Source organism: Octopus bimaculoides, chromosome 7, assembly GCF_046866305.1.
Source record: "Octopus bimaculoides isolate indiv1 chromosome 7, ASM4686630v1, whole genome shotgun sequence".
NCBI classification, from domain to species: domain Eukaryota; kingdom Metazoa; phylum Mollusca; class Cephalopoda; order Octopoda; family Octopodidae; genus Octopus; species Octopus bimaculoides.
This window is the reverse complement of record NC_142934.1, coordinates 89,588,318-89,613,373: the sequence shown is the minus strand read 5'-3', so window position 1 is coordinate 89,613,373 and position 25,056 is coordinate 89,588,318. Positions and strand designations below refer to the sequence as shown.

The 25,056-nt window shown below is 36.4% G+C and overlaps 1 protein-coding gene across 2 annotated transcripts in view; it reads left to right on the top strand.

Moving 5' to 3' along the window:
- The window catches only part of LOC106884146 (doublecortin domain-containing protein 1), a 228,254-nt gene that overhangs the window by 91,532 nt on the left and 111,666 nt on the right, over positions 1-25,056 (top strand). For both annotated transcript variants that reach the window (XM_089355596.1, XM_089355597.1), the window contains exons 13-17: positions 912-980; positions 5,634-5,735; positions 9,040-9,214; positions 15,705-15,804; positions 24,570-24,690. In XM_089355596.1, coding sequence (XP_089211722.1) covers positions 912-980; positions 5,634-5,735; positions 9,040-9,214; positions 15,705-15,804; positions 24,570-24,690 — 567 coding nt within the window. The remainder of the gene's footprint in view (positions 1-911; positions 981-5,633; positions 5,736-9,039; positions 9,215-15,704; positions 15,805-24,569; positions 24,691-25,056) is intronic.

Here is a 25,056-nt window from a genome sequence, read left to right as displayed (position 1 = left end):
ATATTGATTTCAAACTGATTTCAAATCTTAACACAAGGCCAGCAATTTCAGGGAAGGGGTCAAATCAATTAAATTGATTCCAGTGTTCATCTGGTACTTATTTTATCAATCCCGAAAGGACAGAAAGTAAATTTGACCTCAGTGGAATTTGAACTCAGACTGTGAAGCCGGACGAAATGCCACTACGCATTTGCTAATCAATGTGTTAATGATTCTGCCAGCTCACCACCTGACAGTACAGTAACCCATCGACTATTGCAGGTGTTATGTTTCAAAACCTCCCACAGAAATAATTGAAATCTAAAAAAATATAAATACCTATCGGCCGCAGAAACCCACGATGTATTGAGTGTGTGATTGGTGAACCACGATGTACTGAGTACATGATAGGTGAACCATGATATGGCAAGGGATTACTGTATCTTGATATCAATATTATTAAGTTTCAGGGGTCAGAGAACTGGCAGAGATGTTAGCAGACTGGGGTTGCATTTCCCTTTCATCCTTTCAGAGCTGATGAAATAAATACCAGTTGAGTACTGGGTTAATGTAATCAACAAGTCCCCTCCCTGTGGATTTCAGGCCTTGTGCCTGTAGTAGAAAGGATTATTATTATTATTATTATTATTTTTTGTAGGGAATGATATCTAACCTGCAAGTTGTCCTTCATCGAGCAGCTCTGTAAATAAAAGGTCCCCAAGACATGGTCTTCCTAAGAATTGTCTACCCCCTAGTACATTATCAAATGTTTCCGCTTTAAAAATAGTTGGCTGTCATTTGCTAGATATTGATTTAGCTGTTATATTTAGCTCTTGAAGTAACAATGTATGGGAATGTTTCATCTTTGGTTCAACTTTCCGATGTATTTTGAGTAATTCTTGTTCTGTTATATTATTTTTATTTTTACTTAGAACTCTGAGAATATGGTACAAGTTGAAAACAGCCCTCATTTGACTGGAAGGAAGGGTCTTCGCTTAAAAGTAAGTTCCTTTCTCTTTATCTTACCGACTTCTCTATGTTGATATTCTTTCAGTCTTCCACTGTTTTCTGCAGTGATGTTGGCATGGAGTTGACCTTATCAATCATGGAGTTGATCCCATCAATCATAGAGATGATCCTATCAATCATACTACATATTTCAGTGATCTCTACTTGACTGAATGCTAAGTTCCTAACACCGACAACTTCACAGAGTGTTCTGGGTATTTTTTTACATGGCTTCAGTATGGGTGCTTTTTTTTATGTGGCACCAGAATGGGTGCTTTTTACGTGGCCCCTGCACCCACAGGGTCTCCAAGTAGCTTGCAAGACAAACACCTCTCAGCTGAGAGAGGAAGCAGAACCAAAGGAAGTGGTTGTGTGCCAAACGAGAGATTAGAGTATGATTGAGGGACAGAGACAGCTGTTCTACAATAGAGGAGATACTTGGGGTATCCCAGTTGGACAAGGAAGGAGAGGAAGGTGAGAGAGAGTTAGAGAGAAAAACAGAGAGACAGACAGAGTGAGAGAGAGAGAACTAATGGTGTTGGAGAAGTAGTGGAGTCTACCCACAGTTAGAGGAGGGTAAGTAGTGCAGAGGAGAATAGAGGGGAATGTTCCATAAGAGTGTGAGGGGAGATGTTTAGAGATAGGAATTAATGGTAAGAGGAATAGGAGTGAGTGGGAGGTGGGTATGGTTGATATGGAAAGGCATGGAGAGTGTGTGGATGGGCATGTGAGGGAGAGTGGAGGGGCCTGCAGTGGGTGGTGGGAAGATGGGTTGTGGGAGAGTTTTGCCAAAGGACAGAATTATGTGTCTGTATGTGTGAGAGGAAGGGGGGAAAATATGGCCGTAAAAGACATGCCTGTGTGTAAAGATGGCCATGGTTTTACTGAGCTTGATGCGTCTTTGCAAGCACAGCAGATTGTTGTCTTTTGAGGTCTCTGGGTGAGACTTGGAGCCAACTTGTACAAATGCTAAGCAAAAGTCAGATATATAATAATAATAAATAATAATAATAATAATAATAATAATAATAATAATAATAATAATAATAATTGCACTACTGGGCACTGCACACATCCTACGCAAAACACTTTCAATACAGTAACCATAAGAGCATCACAGCAAACCACAGCACATACCCAAGGCACACAGAGCTGCGCTCGGTAGTGAAGTGAAAGCACGTTATAAAAATAAAACTACTGAATAATAATAATAATAATGATAATAATAATAATAATAATAATAATAATAATAAATACTGTCTATGTGATCTCAAATTTTAAAGCAAACATAATTTTCTTATGGTTTCTTAAACATTCACTTGAACAAAACTGTACAAATCCAAATATATGGTACCCTAGGCATAACACCTACATGAACTTCTAACTTGTTGTCTCTTGAGGTCTCTGGGTGAGACTTGGAGCCAACTTGTACAAATGCTAAGCAAAAGTCAGATATATAATAATAATAAATAATAATAATAATAATTGCACTACTGGGCACTGCACACATCCTACGCAAAACACTTTCAATACAGTAACCATAAGAGCATCACAGCAAACCACAGCACATACCCAAGGCACACAGAGCTGCACTCGGTAGTGAAGTGAAAGCACGCTATAAAAATAAAACTACTGAATAATAATAATAAACAATAATAATAATAATAATTGCTGTGTGGTTAGGAAGCTTGGTCCCAGTCACAGGGTTTTGGGTTCAGTCACACCTTGGGCAAGTTTCTTCTGTTACAGCCTTGTGCCAACCAAAGCCTTGTGATTCAATTTGGTGGGTGGAAATTATCATTGTGTGTGTACATGTGTGTATAAGTGCTTGATGGTCTCTTTACATAGACACAGTGTCTCCTATTTGGTAGAAAGCAACAGTCAAATTTATTGATCCCAGTACTCTACTGTACTTTATTTGATTGTCCTTCAAAGAAGGGTTTGAACTCAGAACATAAAGATCCAAAACAAATACTGTCAGGTATTCTTTGTGATGTTCAAACATTACTACCAAAACCAAAACCAAGAGAATCAATCAAGCTGTGATCAAAACATTTATTTGTTAGAATATTTTTTGAACAGCTGAAAAGTTTGCGCTAAATATTTGAGTCCATGATGTTTGCTGTTGAGAAATCAGTCAACAATATGTTGTCATTTGTTCAACTTCATTATTTTACAATGCTGCACAGTTGGATATTAATTTGGTAGATTATTTTTATTATTATTATTATTATTATTATTATTATTATTATTATTATTATTATTATTATTATTATTATTATCATTTTTATTTTGCTTGTTTGTATATTTGCAACATGAATGGAACATTTTGTATTCTCATACTACTAATATCTCTCATTTCAATTATCATCATCACCATCGTTTAACATCCATTTTCTATCCTGGCATGGTTTGGGCAGTTTGACTGGAGCTGGTAAGCCAGAGAGCTGCACCAGGCCCCTGTCATCTGTTCTGGCAAGGTTTTTATAGCTGGATACCCTTCCTGATGCCAACCACTCTACAGAGTGTACTTGGTGTCTTTTACTCGGCACTGGCACCGGTGCTTCTCATGTGACACCATCACATGTGTGTTCTTCATGGCACTGGCACTAGCAGGGTTGCAAAGTAACTTGCAAGACAAAGACTTCTTAGTTGAGTGGAACTGATGGAAGTGGCTGTGTGCCAATGAAAGTGAAGAGGATTAGCCTGAAAGAGTCCTGTGTCGGTGCCACATGAAAAACACTTGTGCCGGTGCTACGTGGAAGTGCTTCTCAGGTGTCACGTAAAAGCACCCAGCATACATTCTTTAAAGTGGTTAGCATTAGGAAGGACATCCAGTTATAGATGCTAAGCCAAATCAGACTGGAACCTGATGCAACCGTCTGGCTTGCCAGCTCTGTTCAACCCATCCCAGCATGGACGACAGACGTTAAATGATGATGATAACAGTCTCAGAATCCAAAATACTTCATTCCTGTTAGAAATATACAAACAAGCAAAAAATAACATGTCTTAGGGTTAATTTGTTTGACTAAAACTCTTCAAAGTAGTGCCCCAGCATGGCCACAATCAAATGACTGAAACAAGTAAAAGATAAAAGATGGAAAAAAAAACAAAAACAAATGTAAAACAGCACAAAATAAAGATGAAATACAAAGGATTTATGTCTTCATGAATCACAGAATCTGATAAAGCTGAAAGTGTGCTGTAGAATGGTTCCAGAATTGACTGGAATCTTCCATATCCGAAGTGCTAGCAAACGTAATTCTTTATCCAGGTGGTGATTATGCATAAGCAGAGTTCTGCGAGACCAACAACAGCATCAAACATATTCAACATTGAACATTCTTTCATGCAATTCTTTATAAGTGAAGAAGAAAAACCTATACTCTTGGCAAAAGCTTTTCCTGGTTGCTGTTCGTTCCATTCTTGTCTTTGAATTGAAAGATTTTTACACTGTTCGGCTTCAGACTGTATAACATTTAACAGATAAGGAACGGTTTTTCTCTCTTTTCAGGTTGTACAATAGTCTGCCAGATGCATTGATTCCATTCCGTCACTTAGGCATCTATTCCAAATAGTTTGAGGTTAAGTGAGAGAGAGAGAGGGAGGGAGAGAGAGAGAGGGGGAGAGGGAGAAAGACAGAGGGAGAGAGACAGAGGGAGAGACAGAGGGAGAGACAGAGATAAAGATAATGGGAGAGGGCGGGAGAGACACAGACAGACAGAGATAGAGATAACGAGAGAGAGAGAGAGAGAAAGAGAGAGAGAGAGAGAGAGAGAGAAAGAGAAAAAGATAAAGATAACGAGAGAGACAGACAGCCAGACAGAGATAAAGATAACGGGAGAGGGAGAGAGAGACAGACAGAGATAGAGATAACGAGAGAAAGAGAGACACACACACCCACACACAATACGAAAATGCACAGTTCTTCTTTAGAATCTATTTTCTACTAATGCTTTGCGTTATGTTGTTGTTGTTGTTGTGCCACATAAAAAACATCCATGCTGGCTCCACTTTAAAAGCACCCAGGACATTCTGTAAAGGGGTTGGTTCATTCCATGTCTTCCTGGGTCTCCCTCTTCCACAGGCACCATCCACTTTCAGTGATCAGCACTTCTTTATGCAGCTGTCCTCATTCATACACACCACATATCCAAACCAACGTAGACTTTTCTACTTTTGATTCCTTTGCTACTTTTGATTCCTCTTATTCCCGACTTTTCTCTCAATACATTTGCACTTTGTTGTACATGCACACTGATGTTGCACATCCAACGGATCCGGTCCAAATATTCTACTTCTTTTTTGGTCAAACTCGCCAGATCTGGCCTCTCACACCTACCCAACAATATCATTCGAAAAATAAAATTAACATGAATTTAAACATATTATTATCAAAGATTTATTTTGACAATAAAAATTAGATAAAACAAATATAATACATATTAACTTTAATTATAAATACAATAAAAACATTATATTTATGAAAGAAGTATATTACCAAAATTATACACCGAACTCTCAGAACTCTCAGATTATGAATGGTAATTCCAAACAACATGAATAAATAAGCATCATATTTGTCAGAGCACTACGAATGATAAAAGGGTTAAATGTAACGCATCTTCTTTTTTTCCTTCAAGACCTACGAGAATGGATCTGTGACCCCATGTAAAATATTTTACTTCAATTTGGGAGAAGCCTTCAAAGGTACCAATGGGGACCAGAAAAAACTTTTGCAAAGGGTAAGTATTTTGACTTTTTGTTTATAACGTGACTGTGAAGACCCAACAAATTAAGTGAGTTTACAGCGTATCCTACACCAGTTTTGCATAACCAGCCCCAGCCCATTCAAAAGTACCTTGGATCGTAGGGTGACCTGCTGTGCTTGAGGTAACCTTGAGTCAAGTACATCAACATCAAAATGAAAATCAAATGGAAATTGTAGTTGTGATCCCTGTGCTGGTGGCACGTAAAAAACACCATCTGAACGTGGCTGATGCCAGCGCCGCCTTGACTGGCTTCCGTGCCGGTGGCATGTAAAAAGCACCAGCTGATCATGAGAATTGAAACTGTGAACCTACAACCATGAGTCCGCTGCCCTAACCACTGGGTCATTGCACCTCTACATCTATGTGTGTGTGTGTGTGAGTGTGTATGTGTGTGTATATATATATAGGTTCAAAAAAACAATAACAAAAAAACAACAAAGTGAGGACGTGATATGGATAGTGTTATTGGACGCTCAGGAAAGGAAAGAAAGAGTGTATGACGTTTCGGGCGTAGCCCTTCGTCGGAAAGATGGAAAGTTCGGAGAATGGAAGAACGGAGAAAGAGGAAAATGGTACCGATGCCCGCGAGGTTACATTGTGAAAAGACCGGAAGAGGAGGTGGTGGGGGAAAAGTTCTTTCTAAGACAGGAGAGTGAAAAAGGGAGATGAATATCTGTGCGTGTGCGGGAGTCTGCGAGTGTGTGTGTGATAACAGAACGTGTGTGTGCGTATGTACGTATGTGTGTGTGTGTGTGTGTGTGTATGACATAGTGGAAGAAATTAGTAGCAGGACTGGTTAGTGGACGCTTATAGACAGTGTTAGGTAGAAGGTCAACAGGTGGTTTTTTGAGTATGTGTGTGTTCGTGTTTGTGTGGGGTTGTAGGTGTTGGGTACGTGTACGTGTGTGTGTGTATTTTGTATGTGCGCGTGTGTGTATGTGTATGTTTTTGTGCGTGCGTGTGTGTTTGTGTGTATGTGTATGTTGTGTATATGTGCGTTGCTGTGTACGTGTGTGTGCGTGCGTTTGCTATTGTATGTGCGTACGTTTGCTATTGTATGTGCGTGTGTTGTTTATGCCCATGTGTGTGTGATTGTATGCGTGTCTGTGTGAGTGTGTAGTGTTGGTGAGAAGTGTGTGTGTGTATGTGGGTGTGTGTGTATGTGTGTGGATGCGCGTGTGTGTGTGGGATTGTGAGTGTTAGGTACGGGTGTGTGTGTGTTTATGTGTGTCTGTATGTGTGTTTCCGTGTGCGCGTGTGTGTATATTTTTTGTGAGTGCGTGTGTGTATATATATATATATATATATATATATATATATATATATATATATATATATGTATGTATGTATGTATGTATGTGTGTATGTATGTATGTATGCATATATGTGTGTGTGTGTATCTGTATATATATATATATATATATATATATATATATGTATGTATGTATGTATGTATGTCTTTATAACCGCTTTGCGAAAGTAAAAGATATTAAGTGAACCCTGAGAAAATCTGAACACTATCACATATGTTAGAAACAATAAACCATTCTGGAGAATACGACAGCATCTTGAGAAAGACTTCCTGAGCAACTTTGATATCTTTTAATGGAATTTACTCCAATAATCCCATCCATTAATTACATTTCAGAATCTTTTATGCAACAGGAAGACTTATTGTTAACGCAGATTAATGAAATTTTTGATAGAATTGGAACTTATAATATAATGTTGCTTTAATAATAATAATAATAATAACAATACAGTAATAATACTGCTTAGTTAATTGCTTATCTGTTTTAATAACCAAATTCTTGTGTTCTTTGCTGTCGTGTTTACTCATTCTCTAAAGTTTCTTAAGGAAATTATTAGCTATTGAAGTTTCAAAGAAATTGGGAAAAAAAAAAGTTATTGATTCTTTCCATCTTTTGATGAATAAAAAGAAATAGATTATGAAACGATCTCTTGCAGGCATTTGCTAGGAATCTTTGAAGGATCTCTCAAAGAGGAAATCCTTCCAACTGATCCTAGATCAATATTAAGATTTTTCTTACATTCTTTGAGAACATCAATATCAGGTATCCTCTTAGATAAATGATCTTAGTTGGACATCTTCAGTAGTGAATGGTTCCATATTTTCTTTGAACATCTTTAAATCATTTCAAATTATTTCAAATGGTTTGTAGTTTGTTTCATAGAGTATTCTTCAGATCTTTATTCTTGCCAATTGCTGTGATGTAATTTAACCATAGAATATAATTCCAACTTTTATTTTTATGTTATCAATATCTTTACACCGATTCTCAGGTAGAATTTCTTCTGACACTTCGACACCTCATCACCACTATTTATAGTTATCTCTTCATGGTTTCTAATTCTCTCTCTCTCTCTCTCTCCTCAAAATCTGGGTAACTGTGTGGTTCCTCTACAAGAACCTGTTCTACTCATTCCCCTTCTCGCATACCTTAACTTCTTCACATATATATCCCCACCCCTTGAGGGGTTCATAGTCTTGCGACCTTCATGATGACTTCATTAGTGGTGGTAGTACACAAAAAGCACCCAGTACACACTGTCAAGTAGTTGGCATTTGGAAGGGCATCAGGCCATAGAAACCATACCAAAGCAGACACTGGAGCAGGATGCAGTCCCTGGACCCTTCAGATCCTGAAACCATCCAACACATCCCTGAATAGAACTTTAAATGATGATGATGACTTAGATATTTTCGCTTGGATGGTTTGAAAGGAACTGACAAATCAGATGACTGTGCTGATCTCTACTGTCTGCTTGAACATGATTTCTAAGGCTGAACAATCTTCCTAATGACCACTTTACAGAGTGTCCTCGGTGCTTTTTTCCTACCACCAGCACTAGTGATGTCACCATGTAACTTGTGAGATGAAACTCCCTCCATTCAAGTGAGAGAGCAGGGTGGATCCTAAGGAAAACACTGTGGTAGATTCTGTCTAATGATTCAGTCAGAGAGAAAAAGGGTGTCATCTGGAACCCTTTATAGAGCTTATTTGACTAATAAGAAGAAAAGAAGAAATTGTCTTCAAACCAGAGACCTGAATCAAATCTTTGTAACCAATGATCTCTTTTAAAATCACCCAAAGGACTGGATAGTGATATTAAACCAGGAGACAGATTAGGTCTGCTACCCTAAAATAAGAAATGTTTCTCTGACAGATTTTCCATGTCTACCAAATTTCTACTTTCCTTCAATTCCTCGCCACCATTTATATTTCTCCTCCTTTTTTTTTTTTGTTTATTTCAGCTCTATGATGATTTGTCAATCAGTCAGCGCCTAAGTAATACTCAAAAACCAAAGATTGCACCAAACGTTCAGAAAGTTTTCTTAAGTTCTGGTGAAGAACTTAAAGATGTCCTCTCTTTGAAATATGACCAAGAAATTTGGTTGTCATTTGGAGAAGCATACATTGATCCTTATAGTAAGTAGAATGTCATGATTATTTTATATGTCCACAAGGCAACAAGCTGGCAGAATCATTAGCTCACTAGACAAAATGCTTAGTGATATTTCGTCCATGTTTACGTTCTGAGTTCAAATTCTGTCAAAGTCGACATTGCCTTTTATCTTTTCAGGGTCAATAAAATAAGTACCTGTTGCATACTGGAGTTGATGTAATCGATTTAGCCCCTCCCTCGAAATTGCTGGCCTTGTGCCAAAATTTGAAACTATTATTTTATAAATCAACACAGTTATATTTATTTCATCTACCATCAATTACAGTAATCCCTCGCTATATTGTGGTTCACCTATCGCGGTTCACCCATCGTGGATTATCATTTAAGCTGACATTGATTCCTCTGTGGTGTTGTTTTGCATTTATAATAAAATAAATATACACAAATTATAAAAATATAAGAAAAAATATACAGAATGGTGCTGATCCTACTTCACGGATTTTCACCCATCGCAAGGGGTTTTAGAACGTAATACCCACAATAATCGAGGGATTACTGTAACTTGTATGTCTATGACTTATTCTGTCTAAGTGCAAATTCTGCCAAGGTTAACTTTTCCTTTCATCCTTTCAGGGTCGATAAATTAAGTAGAAGTTGCGTACTGGGGTCAATCTAATCGACTGGCCACCTCCCCCAAAGTTTCGGGCCTTGTGCCTTGAGTAGAAACAAATAAATTCTGTTTGAATAATACAAGTATCGAAAAGTGGATATTAAAATAATAATTGTGTGTGTGTGTGTGTGTGTACCGTGGCTCCTTGTGTATAAATTACAGTTTATGCCTGATTTCAACTGGAAAAAAAACTGGGATGCACCACTAGGCAAAGCTAAAACTAAACAAAAAAAAAATCGCACCAAGATTTATCTCTAAATTAGGGACCCAGCTTACACTTGAGTACAACTTATACATGAATAAATACAATAGGTTCTTTGACAATTTATGACATTAATAAAGGAAAGGATAAGTAAAGGCAATTTATGGTGGATTCAGAGACAATTAAAGGTGTTATGTGCTGGTGCCACATTGAAAGCATCTGTGCTGGTGCCATGTACAAAGCACCCAGTACACTCTGTAAAGGGGTTGGTGTAAGAAGGGACATTCTCAGCTGTAAAATCTGCCCCAAATAAACCCCATCCAACTTATTCAAGCATGGAAAAGTGGATGTTAAAATGATGATAAAGATGAGACAATGTATGTCTGTGTGTATGTGTGTATGTATGAATGTATGTCTTTTTACTCTTTTACTTGTTTCAGTCTTTTGACTGCAGCCATGCTGGAGCACCACCTTTAGTCGATTAAATCGACCCCAGGACTTATTCCTTGTAAGCCTAGTACTTATTCTATTGGTCTCCTTTGCTGAACTGCCAAGTTACGCAGAAGTAAACACACCAGCATCGGTTATCAAGCGATGTTGGGGGGACAAACACAAACATATGCACACACACATACATATATACATACAACGGGCTTTGGTCAACCCGAGGCTATAGTAGAAGACACTTGCCCAAGGTGCCACGCAGTGGGACTGAACCCAGAACCATGTGGTTGGTAAGCAAGCTACTTACTACACAGCCACTCCTGTGCCTATGTATGTAGCTTTTACTTTTTAATTCTTATAAATCTTCTACTGAGGAGGGAGTCGGTTTCCAACAAAGACACAAGGCTCCATCTTTGAGATGTAGTTAACACAGACAAATTCACATTTGGGACTTGAGAAAAGTCTTGCATATTTTTACTGTTCCACTCAGAGATTGCACTTGTACGACTTAGCCGGTCGATTTCTCCATACCGCTTGTTTTGAAGTGGTTTGAATTCTTCTTTCTGATATTTGAGGTGTGTGCTTGTGTGTGTAATGTATGTATGTATGTGTGTATTACATGTGTGTGTGTGTGTGTGTGTGTGTGTGTATGTATCCTTGATATCATGTGATTGTTGTAAATGAGCATCACCATGATTGTCATACAAACAAGGTTATTCATTTCCAGCCTTCTGTGATGGTGGTGGTGGTGGTGGTAGTGCTGCTGCTGCTGCTGCCGATGATGATGATCACGATGATGGTAGTTTTGATGATGTTGGTGGCGATGATGGTAATGACGATGATGATGATGATGATGGAAACTGCAATGGCGATGATAGTAATGATGATGATGATGATGATGATGAGAGCAGTAACGATGATGACAGCAGTGGTGATGACACAGGCTCGTGATGGAAAGGATATAAAAAAAAGAAAAAAAAATGACTACAATAACGATGATGATAATGGTGATGAAAATTGCAATGGTGATGATGATGATGGTAATGATGACAACAATGAATATGATGACAAGGAAAATTATAATATAAAAAAATCCACAAAGAAGATATTTAAAAAAGATGGAGTTTCCAGCGTGACCTGACGACCTGATGTATGCCTTAATGGTTTTTTTTCAATTTCCCTGCTGTGAAGTTTCTTCAAGAAAGAAAGAGAAAATCACTTTTTGCAATGAAATTGCAAAAAAAAAAAAAAAAAAAAAAAAGCAAAGAAAAAGAGGAGAATTTCTTGCTTTTATTGTTTTTTCAAGAAGTCATGGAATAAAAGCTGAACAATTTAACTTAGATTTGGTTTTTGAAATGAATGACAAGAAATTAAGAGAAGACATGGAATCAAGTCAGGATATAAGTGAATGTGGAATCTATTTTTAGGATTGCTTTCTTATGAAACTATAATCACCATCATTGTTTTAACGTCCATTTACATATTACTGTCTTCTGATAATCCTTTCTACTAAAGGCACAAGGCCTGAAATTTGGGGGGAGGGGGCCAGTTGATTAGATCGACCCCAGTACACAACTGGTACTTAATTTATCAACCCTGAAAAGATAAAAGGCAAAGTCGACTTTGACGGAATTTGAACTCAGAACGTAGCAATGGGTGAAATACCGCTAAGCATTTTGTCCAGCGTGCTAATGATTCTGCCAGCTCTCCGCCTTACTGTCTTCAAATAATACATTCCTCTTCGGTGCCATGAAGAGCATTACTTGAATCTGTTTAAGTCTAATTGTCACGCATCATCAGCTGGCACTGGTGAGCATTACCAATCCATTGTTATGGTCCATACTTTTACAATACAAGGAAAACTGATAATGTTTAAGTAGATATACTGTTATTATGGTGTCAGTTGTGAGTTCAAATTCCGTCGAGGTCAACTTTGCCTTTCATCCTTTCACGGTCGTTAAATTAAGCACCAGTTGCGTACTGGGATCAATCTAAGCAACTGCCCCCTCCCCCCAAATTTCAGGCCTTGTACTTATAGTAGAAAGGATTATTATGGTGTCAGTTGGGTGAGGTAGAAGGGAAAGTTTGGGTTACAATTAGCCTACACTAGTAAGAATCTGGGCCAAAATCAGCTTGTGGGAAGGCCCAATTCTGAATATAGAACCCAGGATGTTTGGAGACATTTTATTAAAAGGAGAAGTGCATCTTATATGCCATCAAATATGGTGATTCTCAAGTCATCTTTTGTTATAAACAAGCATTCAATAATATACAAGCAAAGCTTAGTTAAATATCACAACTCACAGCATGATATGATATGTACTATATTTTGTAAGCACAGTTATTTATGCAGTGTTAGGATTGTTTTGTGAAGATGATTATAAACATGTCCTAAACTACATCATACCCAGAATCTTTACTATAAAAAAAAGTTGTTTTTAATTATTTTGGAGTATATTACTTTTATTAAAAGAAAGCAATTATTGAAGTCTACACTGTCTAGAAAATTGTAAAAAATTCAAATTTTTAATATATTCTTATCAAAATGTGATTTTAAAATTTCTTTTATTATCAAAACATTTCAACAACAGAAAGCTAATTTTAATTCATTACATAATAGTGTTCCCTCATTGTCTTCTCTCTGTGTCTCTCTCTGTCTCTCTGATATTTTATGATGCTGCTCTCTACAGTGGGATTGGAACCAAAGCCAAGTGGTTGAGAAGTAGTCATGCCTGTACTTGTACGTTTAACCCTATGATTCAACAGCTGTTGATATGTAGCAAACAGCAGTTCTTTTGTATCCTGTTTATATTAGTCAGACTGGTGTCCTCCTCATCTTGATTGTCCTGGGGTTGATTTGCTCGACTAAAGGCAGTGCTCCAGCATGGTCGCAGTCAAATGACTGAAACAAGTAAAAGAGAGATAGAAAGATAGATAGGTAAATAGACAGATAGATAGAGAGAGAGAGAGAAAGAGAGAGAGAGAGAGAAAGAGAGAGAGAGAGAGAAAGAGAGAGAGAGAGAGAGAGGCAGGTTAATAGATATAGAGATAGATATATATTTGCAGACATACGTATTATTAATTCATACACTTTCCATTAATGCAGGTATATCATTATATACCTACATTAACCCACTCACATATTCACAGATCTCTGGAATTGTCTTGACTTTAAATGAAATAAAAAAAGAAATAAATAAAATCCATATCACCTTGTTAATGACCAGGTTTGGATTCTACAATCAACTTAAACATGTTAAAATAAGCATATATACTTACTTACGTATATACATACACACACATATAACACATATACACACATATATATATCCACAAACACTTTTATTTATTTTAGCTGATTGTGCAAAATATTGCACTGGCAATCTAAAGGTTACAACAATGCTGTCTTAGTTCTAAAGGTGTAGTATTTTATTGAACAAATGAAGAAATAAAAGGAACTGAATGCAAATGGTTGACAATTGTATGCAGACGGTGGCTGAAATTACATCAGACAATCTGTTTTGCTGTCTTCCAGAACATTCTTGTTAGAAAAGATATAAAGAAAAGATGAAAAAAACACTGGATGAAATAAAACACTGATTGTATGAAAAATGTAGTTTAATGAAAAATTTAATAAATAAATGCAATAAAGTAAAATAAAAGAAAGTTAGATTCTCCCATAATCGTCCATTGTTGATGTATGATTTGATGTTGCTTGTTTTAGTTAGGATTTTGAATTTTGGTAGTTTATTTGATTTCAGCAGCTTGGGGATGAGATTAGATAAAGAAGATGACCTGTGATTTGAATTTGTTTAATTATTTTCTATATGAGATCTAGCCATATAATTCTACTGATGGCACCTATACAAGATCTGGCTGTATAATTCTACTGATGGAAGCTATATGAGATCTAGCCATATAATTCTATTGATGGCAGCTACATCAGATCTGGCTGTATAATTCTGATGGTAGCTATATGAGATCTAGCCATATAATGCTACTGATGGCAGTTATATGAGACCTAGCCATATAATTCTACAGATGGTAGCTATATGACATCAGCCATATAATTCTATTGATGGCAGCTATATGAGATCTGGCTGTATAATTCTGATGGAAGCTATATGAGATCTGGCTGTATAATTCTGATGGAAGCTATATGAGATCTAGCCATATAATTCTATTGATGGCAGTTATATGAGATCTAGCCATATAATTCTATTGATGGCAGCTATATAAGATCTAGCCATATAATTCTATTGATGGCAGCTATATGAGATCTAGCCATATAATTCTATTGATGTCAGCTATATGAGATCTGGCTGTATAATTCTGATGGAAGCTATATGAGATCTGGCTGTATAATTCTGATGGAAGATATATGAGATCTAGCCATATAATTCTATTGATGGCAGCTATATGAGATCTAGCCATATAATTCTACTGATGGCAGCTATATGAGATCTGGCTGTATAATTCTGATGGAAGCTATATGAGATCTAGCCATATAATGCTACTGATGGCAGTTATATGAGATCTAGCCATATAATTCTACTGATGGCAGCTACTTATGTTGTGTCAGAAGGAAGATTTACATTTTTTTTTTTTGCTTTATTTATTTGTCTATTTATCTATTTTACTTGTTTCTCTCATTGGATTGTGGCCATGCTGGGGGCACGGCCTTGAAAGGTTTATTTTGTTTGTATATTCACATTTGTGTCATGTTTGCTTTCGTCTCTCTCCCTAATATTTGTTTGCTGTCCCCATCAGCTTCTTGCTGCTTATGCCACAAAAAAATGATCAATATTATTATTAAAGGCATGAAATTGTAAGGATATTTTAGACATTAACTGATGAGAAATTAACATCCCATCTCATGTGTGAATTTTCTATTTATTCTTTTGTGTTGTTAGTGTTTAAATTATTTTGGAACTCTGTGTATATTTACTTAGTGATTTTCTTATTAATCCTTATATTTAGTGCAAAGTTTATGCTTAGCTGATGAGGTTTAAATAGACTAAAACAGGTTGTGAATTGTCTCTTGTACTTACTAAAATTATGCAAATAATACCTTGCCATTGAATTGTCGTTGTTTTTTCCTGACTACATAAGCATTTCTGATCAGCTTTTTAATGCTCAACACTTACTAAACCATTGCTCAGATGGTTTAATCTGTATTTTTGTTCTCATTGGGTAGCTTACTGCATGGAGGCAATATTTGATAAAGCATGCGTTCAAGGACATGCTGAAAACTCGAGAATTATCCGAACTTTCAAGGATGAAGACTGGAGTGACAAGTGAGTCCTTGTTTCTATCATTATACATTTTGCTGTTGTTTGATCCCTGGCAGAGTGGATCTGGATCACATTATCCAGAGTGTCCTTCCTTTTTCATGATGGTGGGGAATAATGTGAAGGAGACTTGGCTGCCGTTTTGAGCAAATTAAATCAATGCCTGTAAATGCATATGTCTGTGTTTATATTCTTTTATTCTTTTACTTGTTTCAGTCATTTTTGTTTCCAGGATTAAATAAAAAGAAGACAACAAACAGAAAATTTGACATACCTATATATATATACATATTTATTTATTTATTTATGTGTTTCAGCCAAGTGGCTGCGGTCATGCTGGTGCACCACCATATATATATCATCATCATCATCATCATTTAGCATCCGTTTTCCATGCTGGCATGGGTTGGATGGTTCCACTGGGGTCTGAGAAGCCAGGAGGCTGCACCAGGCTCCAGTCTGATGTGACAGTATTTCTACAGCTGGATGCTCTTCCTAACACCAACCACACTGAGAGTGTATTGGGTGCTTTTTTACATGCTACTGGCACAGGGGCTAGAAGGGGTTGGCATCGACCACAATCAGATGGTGCTTTTTACTTGCCACCGGCACACAAGGCAGCGCTGACATCGGCCACATTTGGATGGTGCTTTTTATGTGCCACCAGCACAGGCATCACAACTACAATTTCCATTTGATTTGATTTTGATATTTATGTTTATGTTGATGTACTTGACTCAGTAGGTCTCCTCAAGCATGGCATGTCACCCTACAATCCAAGGTACTTTTGAGTGGGCTGGTTATGCGACACTGGTGTAGGTTACAGCTGGGGACTCACTTTATTTGCCAGGTCTTTGCAGTCACAGCATATCTCCAGAGGTCTCGGTCTTTTGTCATTGCCTCTGTGAGGCCCAACATTCAAAGGTCAAGCTTCACCACCTCATCCTATGTCTTCCTGGGTCTCCCTCTACCCTGGATTCCTTCCACTGTTTGGGAGTGGCACTTTATCATATAACTCTCCTCATCCATCCGTAGTACATGACCATACCAATGCAAACATCTCTCTTGCACACCACATCCTATGCTTCTTATGTTCAACATTTCTCTCAGGGTACTTACACTCTGTCATGTGTGCACACTGACATTACACATCCAGTGGATCAGCTAGCTTCATTTCTTTCGAGCCTACACATGTCTTCAGCAGTCACGGCCCATGTTTCACTGCCGTGAAGCATGGCAGTTCACACACATGCATCGTACAACCTACCTTTCACTCTGAGCGAGATGCCCTTTGTCACCAGTAGGGGTAGAAACTTTCTGAACTTTGCCTGGGCTATTCTTATTCTAGTGGTAACACTCTCTGAGCATCCACTCCCCACTACAGCCTTGGTCACCTAGGTAGCGGATGCTATTGACTACTTCTAGTTTCTTCCCCTGGCATGTGATGGAATCTGTTTTCTGAGCATCTGTGATGTTTATATAATTCAAAAAACATGTAGTAAATAAACAAACGAACATATACTAAATACACAGGTGAGCAGAAAACACAGAAGGTTACCAGTTCCTTGTCAGTTATTGGCCAGAGTTTCAAATGCAATATTTGGCCATTATTTTATATTGTATATTATATTATATTATATATTGTATATTCCATATTCTATATCCCACATTGGTTTTGCAGGAATATAAATAAAACATAAAAAACAGACAGTGTTGGAACTCTTTTAAACAAAATAATATATTTCACTCTGGAGGCACAAGCAAGAAACTTGCTGGGAATGGGACCAAAACATAACAAAACAAGATGGGCCTGAGACAAGACCGTTAGTGGACAGACAAGGGACAAAACAATAAGCAGAATAATACTCTGAGTGGTTGGCGTTAGGAAGGGCATCCAGCTGTAGAAACTCTGCCAAATTTAGATTGGAGCCTGGTGTTGCCATCCGGTTTCACCAGTCCTCAGTCAAGTCGTCCAACCCATGCTAGCATGGAAGGCGGACGTTAAACAATGATGATGATGATGATGATATATATATATAAACAGGTATGGCTATAAACTATATCCAGTAGTGGGGCCCTGGGGCCCTGGTTTCAGAATTTGAGGAGTGTGGAACCATCTCTTAGCCACTATTGTTCCCAGGTCTACTCTGGCCTGGAGTTGTAGCATTCGCAAGGGTCCCAGCTATAGGTTAACTAGAAAACTCCCCTGCGACTGATGGGTGGGGTGGGGAGAGTAGAATGCAGTCACCATATTCCCTGTGTGGTATAACAGGTGACTAAAAGGGGTAGGAGTGAGGGGGATTGGGAATCCTCTACCCTTGTAAATCCATATTCCTAAAAGGACAGCAAGAAAAAGACAAACGGGGGGGGGGGAGAAGGTTAACACCAAATCTCACCTTAGTATTAGGGACATGGAATGTGTGTAGGTGTAGTACAAGTGAGGTAAAGAGGAGAGAGATAAGGAGTGTGATGATGAGGAGAAGGGCCGATGTGCTGGCACTGAGTGAGACTCAGATGACAGGTAAGGGAGAATATCAGTTTGGGGATGTGACTGGACAAGTGTCCGGAGTGGAAGGGGGGAGGGCCATGGTTGAAGCCAATTGTGATTTTATTGAATTGATTTACTCTTTAGTATTTCAAGATATTTTTATATAATTTTGGTAAATATATCTGTTAAAATGAGATTTGTTATTTTCCTTTTTGGGTAATTTAGATGACGAAATATTCACCACACCCTGTATATATATATAATTTTACTATTTTCTCTCCCTGTTTATTTCCTCATGTTCCTTTCTGTTGAAGAGCATAGGCTCAAAACATAAAAGACTTTCTCACTTCTGGAGCGTTAAACTAATATATCTGTTTGTTGTTTACACACCCATCTTCATCTTTTGTTTTTTTGTAAATTCTCACTATATATATATATATATATATATATATATATATATATATATATATATATATATATATATATATATATATATATATATATATATATATATATATATATACATATATACATATATACACTCTCATATGATAATGATATACATATTTCCACTATCACTTTAAGAACCGTTTCTCCATGCTTGCATAGAAAAGTTGAGGTGGATTTTCTTTCAGTTTCCATTTACCAAATCCATTTGAAAAGCTTTGGTGAGTCTGAGATTATAAAAGGAGACACTCGCCCAAAGCACCACACAGTAGGATTAAACTCAGAACTATGTGGTTGGGATGCAAAGTTCTTATAACACAGCCCCACCTGTACCTACTACAAACACACACACACACATATATTTAGGTGTGTCCCATTTGTTAGGTAGGTTTAGGATGTGTCAGCAGTTTTGCTTTTATTGAATTTAACCCTTAGCTTTGACGAAACAAAGATCAAAGATACACACCCAATTATTATGGTTTTAAATACTGAACTCTGTACTTTTGCCCTTTACAATATCAAAGGAAAGGATTAATCAAAAATAAATAACTACAGACACATCCTGTACCTACTTAATGAGAGAGGCACACCTAAGTATGCACCCATGCTTACAAAGTTCTGCATACACAAATTTTAAGCAATGACATAACTCCAAATTTAATCAATAAAAATTTCTCCAAAACACCTCTCCCTAACAATCAACACTAAAACCTAATTGCCTAACTCCACTCAAACCCACATACCCAAGGAAGATTTTAACTCAACAGAGACTATATAGAGCCAAGACCAACTTCAATGCATCGCAATCCAATGATGGTTTAACTTGCCAAAACTTCGAAGTCACTGTCAATAATATTTTTGCTTAAGAATTATGAATTTGTATTCTACAAAAGTATTGAGCAACTCATCAGTTTAATGTAAAATTGTTTCTATTATAACTGGACATAAAAACAAACCACACACACACACACACACACACATGCATGTATGTGTGTGTGCCCAAATGAAAGAGAAGAGACTACTGTTATTATGTAGAGTTTATATTTGTTTTCAGGCAGTGAATGAATGACTCACCTGGTCATTACTCATAATTCCTTAGTCATGAAGGCTCCTGTCTTATCAATTGCATCTTCTCACCACTGACATCTGATCGATTAAACGTATGCTTGCATGCTAATAAAACTCTGAGTAATGGAATATGTGAGTCACTAACTGCCTTCCTACACTCAAACATGCACATCCTCCTCCTCCTCCTCCTCCTCATCATCATCATCAAGCTGAGGTCAATGGGGCAACTTGAGTTTCCAATATGTTGTTCCACCACATGACCCAGTTCAGCATGCAGAAGCATGTCTCATAAGTGCTGGGATATGTGGTGTCCTTCTCTAACACATCCACGTCTGCTATTCTCTGAATACCACATGTAGCATTATATGCATGTATATATATATATATATATATATATATATATATATATATATATATATATATATATATATATATATATGTGTGTGTGTGTGTGTGTGTGTGTGTGTGTGTGTGTGTGTGTGTGTGTGATTGTGGATTTTCATGGATGAATTAAATAATTGTGGTTTTTTTCTCTAAATTATATATTTATATATTATATATTGTGAAATTTAATTTAATTTTAATTTTGATAAATTAAATTAAATTGAATTTTTCCCTGTAAATTTGGATTTTTATCCCTAATATTATTATCATAATTATATATATATATATATATATATATATATATATATACAGGGTGGCCCAAAAGTAGGTTTATAGTTATTCAACTATCTCTTTTGCACCCATATATTAACAGTTCAGATCTTAATTACAAAAAAATATGAAACCATTATTTTATGTTAATTTAGTTAATTTTGTCAAGCTCACTTTTCATTTTGTAAGATAGAAATTTAAATGTAATAAAATATTTCGAAAGAAATTTAAAGTGCCTATGTAAACCTATTTTGGGGCCACCCTGTATATATATGTGTATATATATATATATATATTATTTTGTTTAAAAGAGTTCCAACACTGTCTGTTTTTTATGTTTTATTTATATTCCTGCAAAACCAATGTGGGATATAGAATATGGAATATACAATATATAATATAAAATAAAAATGGATGGTACTATGAAATAAAGTATTGAATGTCTTATTGAATATATAGAATATGTCTTATTGAATAGATGAAATATTGAGTGTTCAATATAAAGGATTAAATATATAAAGGCGAATACGTATTTTCTATACCTTGTGGTATTTCATCATGGCCGGTTAAAGTCTGTCATACCGGCCATGATGAAATACCACAAAGTATAGAAAATACGTATTCGCCTTTATATATTTAATCCTTTATATTGAACACTCAATATTTCATCTATTCAATAAGACATATTCCATATATTCAATAAGACATTCAATACTTTATTTCATAGTACCATCCATTTTTATTTTATATTATATATTGTATATTATATTATATATTATATATTGTATATTCCATATTCTATATCCCACATTGGTTTTGCAGGAATATAAATAAAACATAAAAAACAGACAGTGTTGGAACTCTTTTAAACAAAATAATATATTCCTCTATACACAATCATACAAAACCCCTTTTTTTGTATTTATTTTTACCCGCATATATATACATATATATATATATATATATATATATATATATATATATATATATATATATATATATATATATATAATATAGGGTAGAAGAGAAATTTTCTGCTAGTGGCCTAGCATGCATAAAATAGTCAAATAGACAACATAATTTTCCAAATAAAATTATTGTACATTTATATAGAAAAGAAGTGACCTCTAACAGGAAAGCTTACATGCTAGAAGGAACAGTCAAAATCCAAACCACAGTTAGTAATAGCAATAATCCTTGGATGGAATTTATAAATATTTTAATGCATTAATTCTTTATAAATTCCATCTGAGGATTATTGTTATTACGAGGGTGAGTCAAAAAGTAATGCCATTTTGTATAGGACAGGTATAATTACCAACACAGGAACATCTATATCTTACATCAAAATGAAGCTGGTCCTCTGTAGATCACATCCCTACTTCTCAACATAGTCACCATTTCTCTCAATAGCAATGTTCCAACTTCGAATGACAGCATGTATCCCTGCCCCGTAAAATTCTGTCGACTGTTCTGTGAGCCACTTCTTCACTACAGTTTTCACTTCCTTGTCACTGGAATAATGTTTGTCTCTCAAACCCTCTTTCATGGGGCCGAAGAGATTATAGTCTGAAGGTGCTAAATCTGATGACCAGGAAGTGAAAACTGCTCGATGGTGAGGTCTTTGTTTTGGATAGGAGTGAAGAATTTGTCTAAGGATGTAGACCATTACAATCACAAAGAGAAAAGGAGCTAGGATGTCTCCCTGTATTTAATTTGCTGGCAATATCTTCATCTCAGGCTTCTTTCTAACACAATCTACTATGCTTTCAAAAGTTTGTGTTATTTTTTATGCAATTGACTTTGTAACCTTGGTTTAAAAGAAAAAAGAAAGAAAATACTTGGAGAATTGTTTAAAAAAACTACAGAATATTTGCCTGATCAAGAATTGTATCAACTATGGTATTTAAAAGACAAAAGATATACAAAAAATATCGAAAAATGATCTCTTATGAAGCTGAACAAAGATGTCTGTTAAAAACAAGTTGTTAATTATTTATGCCTTGAGAAGAAACATTAACATCTGCTGCTCAGATGTGAGGAAAAAATATAATTTTTTCAGTGAAATATATTCACAAGTGTCACTGTTATATGAAGACATGAATCATATGTACATACATATATACGTACATACATATATACATAAATGCATGCATACATACATATGTATTTATTTATATATATATATATATATATATATATATATATATATATGCTGAGCTGAGACCCCCTTCGGTCATGACTGACCATGGGATTGCACCCAGAAAGCCACCCTTCCAGGCACAAGTCCGGTCAAGGTTGTTTATGGAAGATCAGCAGTCGCCCATGCATACCAGCCTCCCCTCTCTACACCACCAGTGTTATCCATGAGAAAGGCAAAGGCTGGCCAATACAGCTTGGCACCAGTGATGTTGTAACTCATTTCTATAGCTGAGTGAACTGGAGCAACGTGAAATAAAGTGTCTTGCTCAAGAACACAACATGCAGCTCAGTCTGGGATTCAAACTCACAACGTCGCAATCATAAGCTTGACGCTCTAACCACTGAGCCATGCACCTTCACATATATATATATATATATATATATATATATATATATACATACATACTATGATATATATATATATTTATATACATACATACTATGATATATATATATATATGTTTATATGTATTTTATATACTATACTATAATATATATTTATGTATAATGATGTGACAAGTATCAGGTTTTATGGAGGGTCATAAACAGGTTCTATAAACACAGTGTATTTACATGGAACATGGGTGTTGAATGATGGTGGTGATGATGATGACAATGACAATGATGATCACTAAATGCATGCATAAAAAAAAAGCCCTTTAGAAGAAAAAAGGGAGTAAGAGAATAAAATAAGAATACAATAATATCATAATGGAATAAGGCCTCGCTACAAAAGATATTGACTGCTGTGTGATGGGAGGTGATACAACAGGAATCATTGTGAAGAAGATGGACATTATGTTCTGACCTGTAGATCATTATCATCATCATCATCATCATCACCATCACCATCATCATCACCATCATCATCGTCATCATCATCGTCGTCATCATCATCATCACCATCTGCTTTACAGTGAAGAACTTATTGACATTTGTTGCAGATTCACAGTGCATCCTCTTGTTGTGGCCTTCGATGTAGGAACTGAGATCGTTATGAATTCCTCTCCTAATTGTTGGCAATTAGGATTGCTGTCGGCAAAAAGGATGCAGATTTCCTTCTGTAACTGCTAACCTTTTGGCCATATTCTTTGCACTGAAATGGAGTGAATTGGCAGAGACGATAGCAGCCATGGCTGATAGTCATATCTATAACGTTGTCTCTTTGACATCCAAAGAGGCAGAAGGAATCCATTTTAAATAATCTCATATATTTGATATTTCAGACATGTGGTGAACCCTTGTGGCCAACAAGGGAGATAATCATTTCTAGATAAATTTTGGTGGGATTAGAAGTTTCAATTTTCACTCAAAAACTAAAGAAAAAAATGGATGAAATATATTTAATTTAGATTTTCTCTCTCAATCGTCACAAATTCTATATCTTTTGCCTTTTATCTTTTATTTTTTTACTTGTTTCAGTCATTAGACTGTGGCCATACTGGGGCACCAACCACCTTGAATTTTTAGTTGAATGAATTGACCCCTGTTCTTATTTATTTTTTAAAGTCTGGCACTTATTTCTACCAGTCTCTTTTGCTGAACTGCTAAGTTATAGGGACATAAACACCAACACTGGTTTCAGGCAGTGATGGGACACAATGACATACACAGACATGACACACACAGACACAATGACACACACAGACACAATGACACACACACACACACACACACACATGATGGGCTTCTTTCAGTTTCCATCTAACAAATCCATTCACAAGGCTTTGGTCAGCCTTGGGGTATAGTAGAAGACATCTGCCCAAGGTGCCATGCAGTGGGACTGAACCTGGAACTATGTGATTGGGAAGTATGCCTACACCTATAAATGTAATCTTCTACTCGATACTGTTTTGTTTCTGATTGAGAATCTCTCGGATAATTATTGTTTTCTTGTCTTCTATATTTGCAGAGCGTCTCAATGGTTGGCTGTCGACAATTTCCCAGTGAATGACTCTTCAGAATTTCTTCTTCCATTCGAAGATTTAGAGAGAAATGAACTTGAGAAAGAATGGCATTTTCTGCAACATAAGGTTGGTTATGATGGCAAATATTTCCATTGAGTGTAATATTTCATTTATTTGTGATTTTCTTTCAGAATTCTGTAACAAAAGGTGAATAAAGAGGGCTGCAGGCTTGGCTGCTCGCTTAAGAAGTTTACTTCATAAACCATAAGCGTATCGTAACTTGGCCTGCAAAAGCATCAGCTTGACCAATTTTCTTGTGAATGGAATTTGGTTCATAGAAACTGTATGAAAACTGTATGTAGCGTGGCGAGCTGGCAGAAACGATAGCACGTCGGGTGAAATGCTTAGCGGTATTTTGTCTGCTGTTACATTCAGAGTTCAAATTCTGCCGAGGTCGACTTTGCCTTTCATCCTTTTGGGTCGATAAATTAA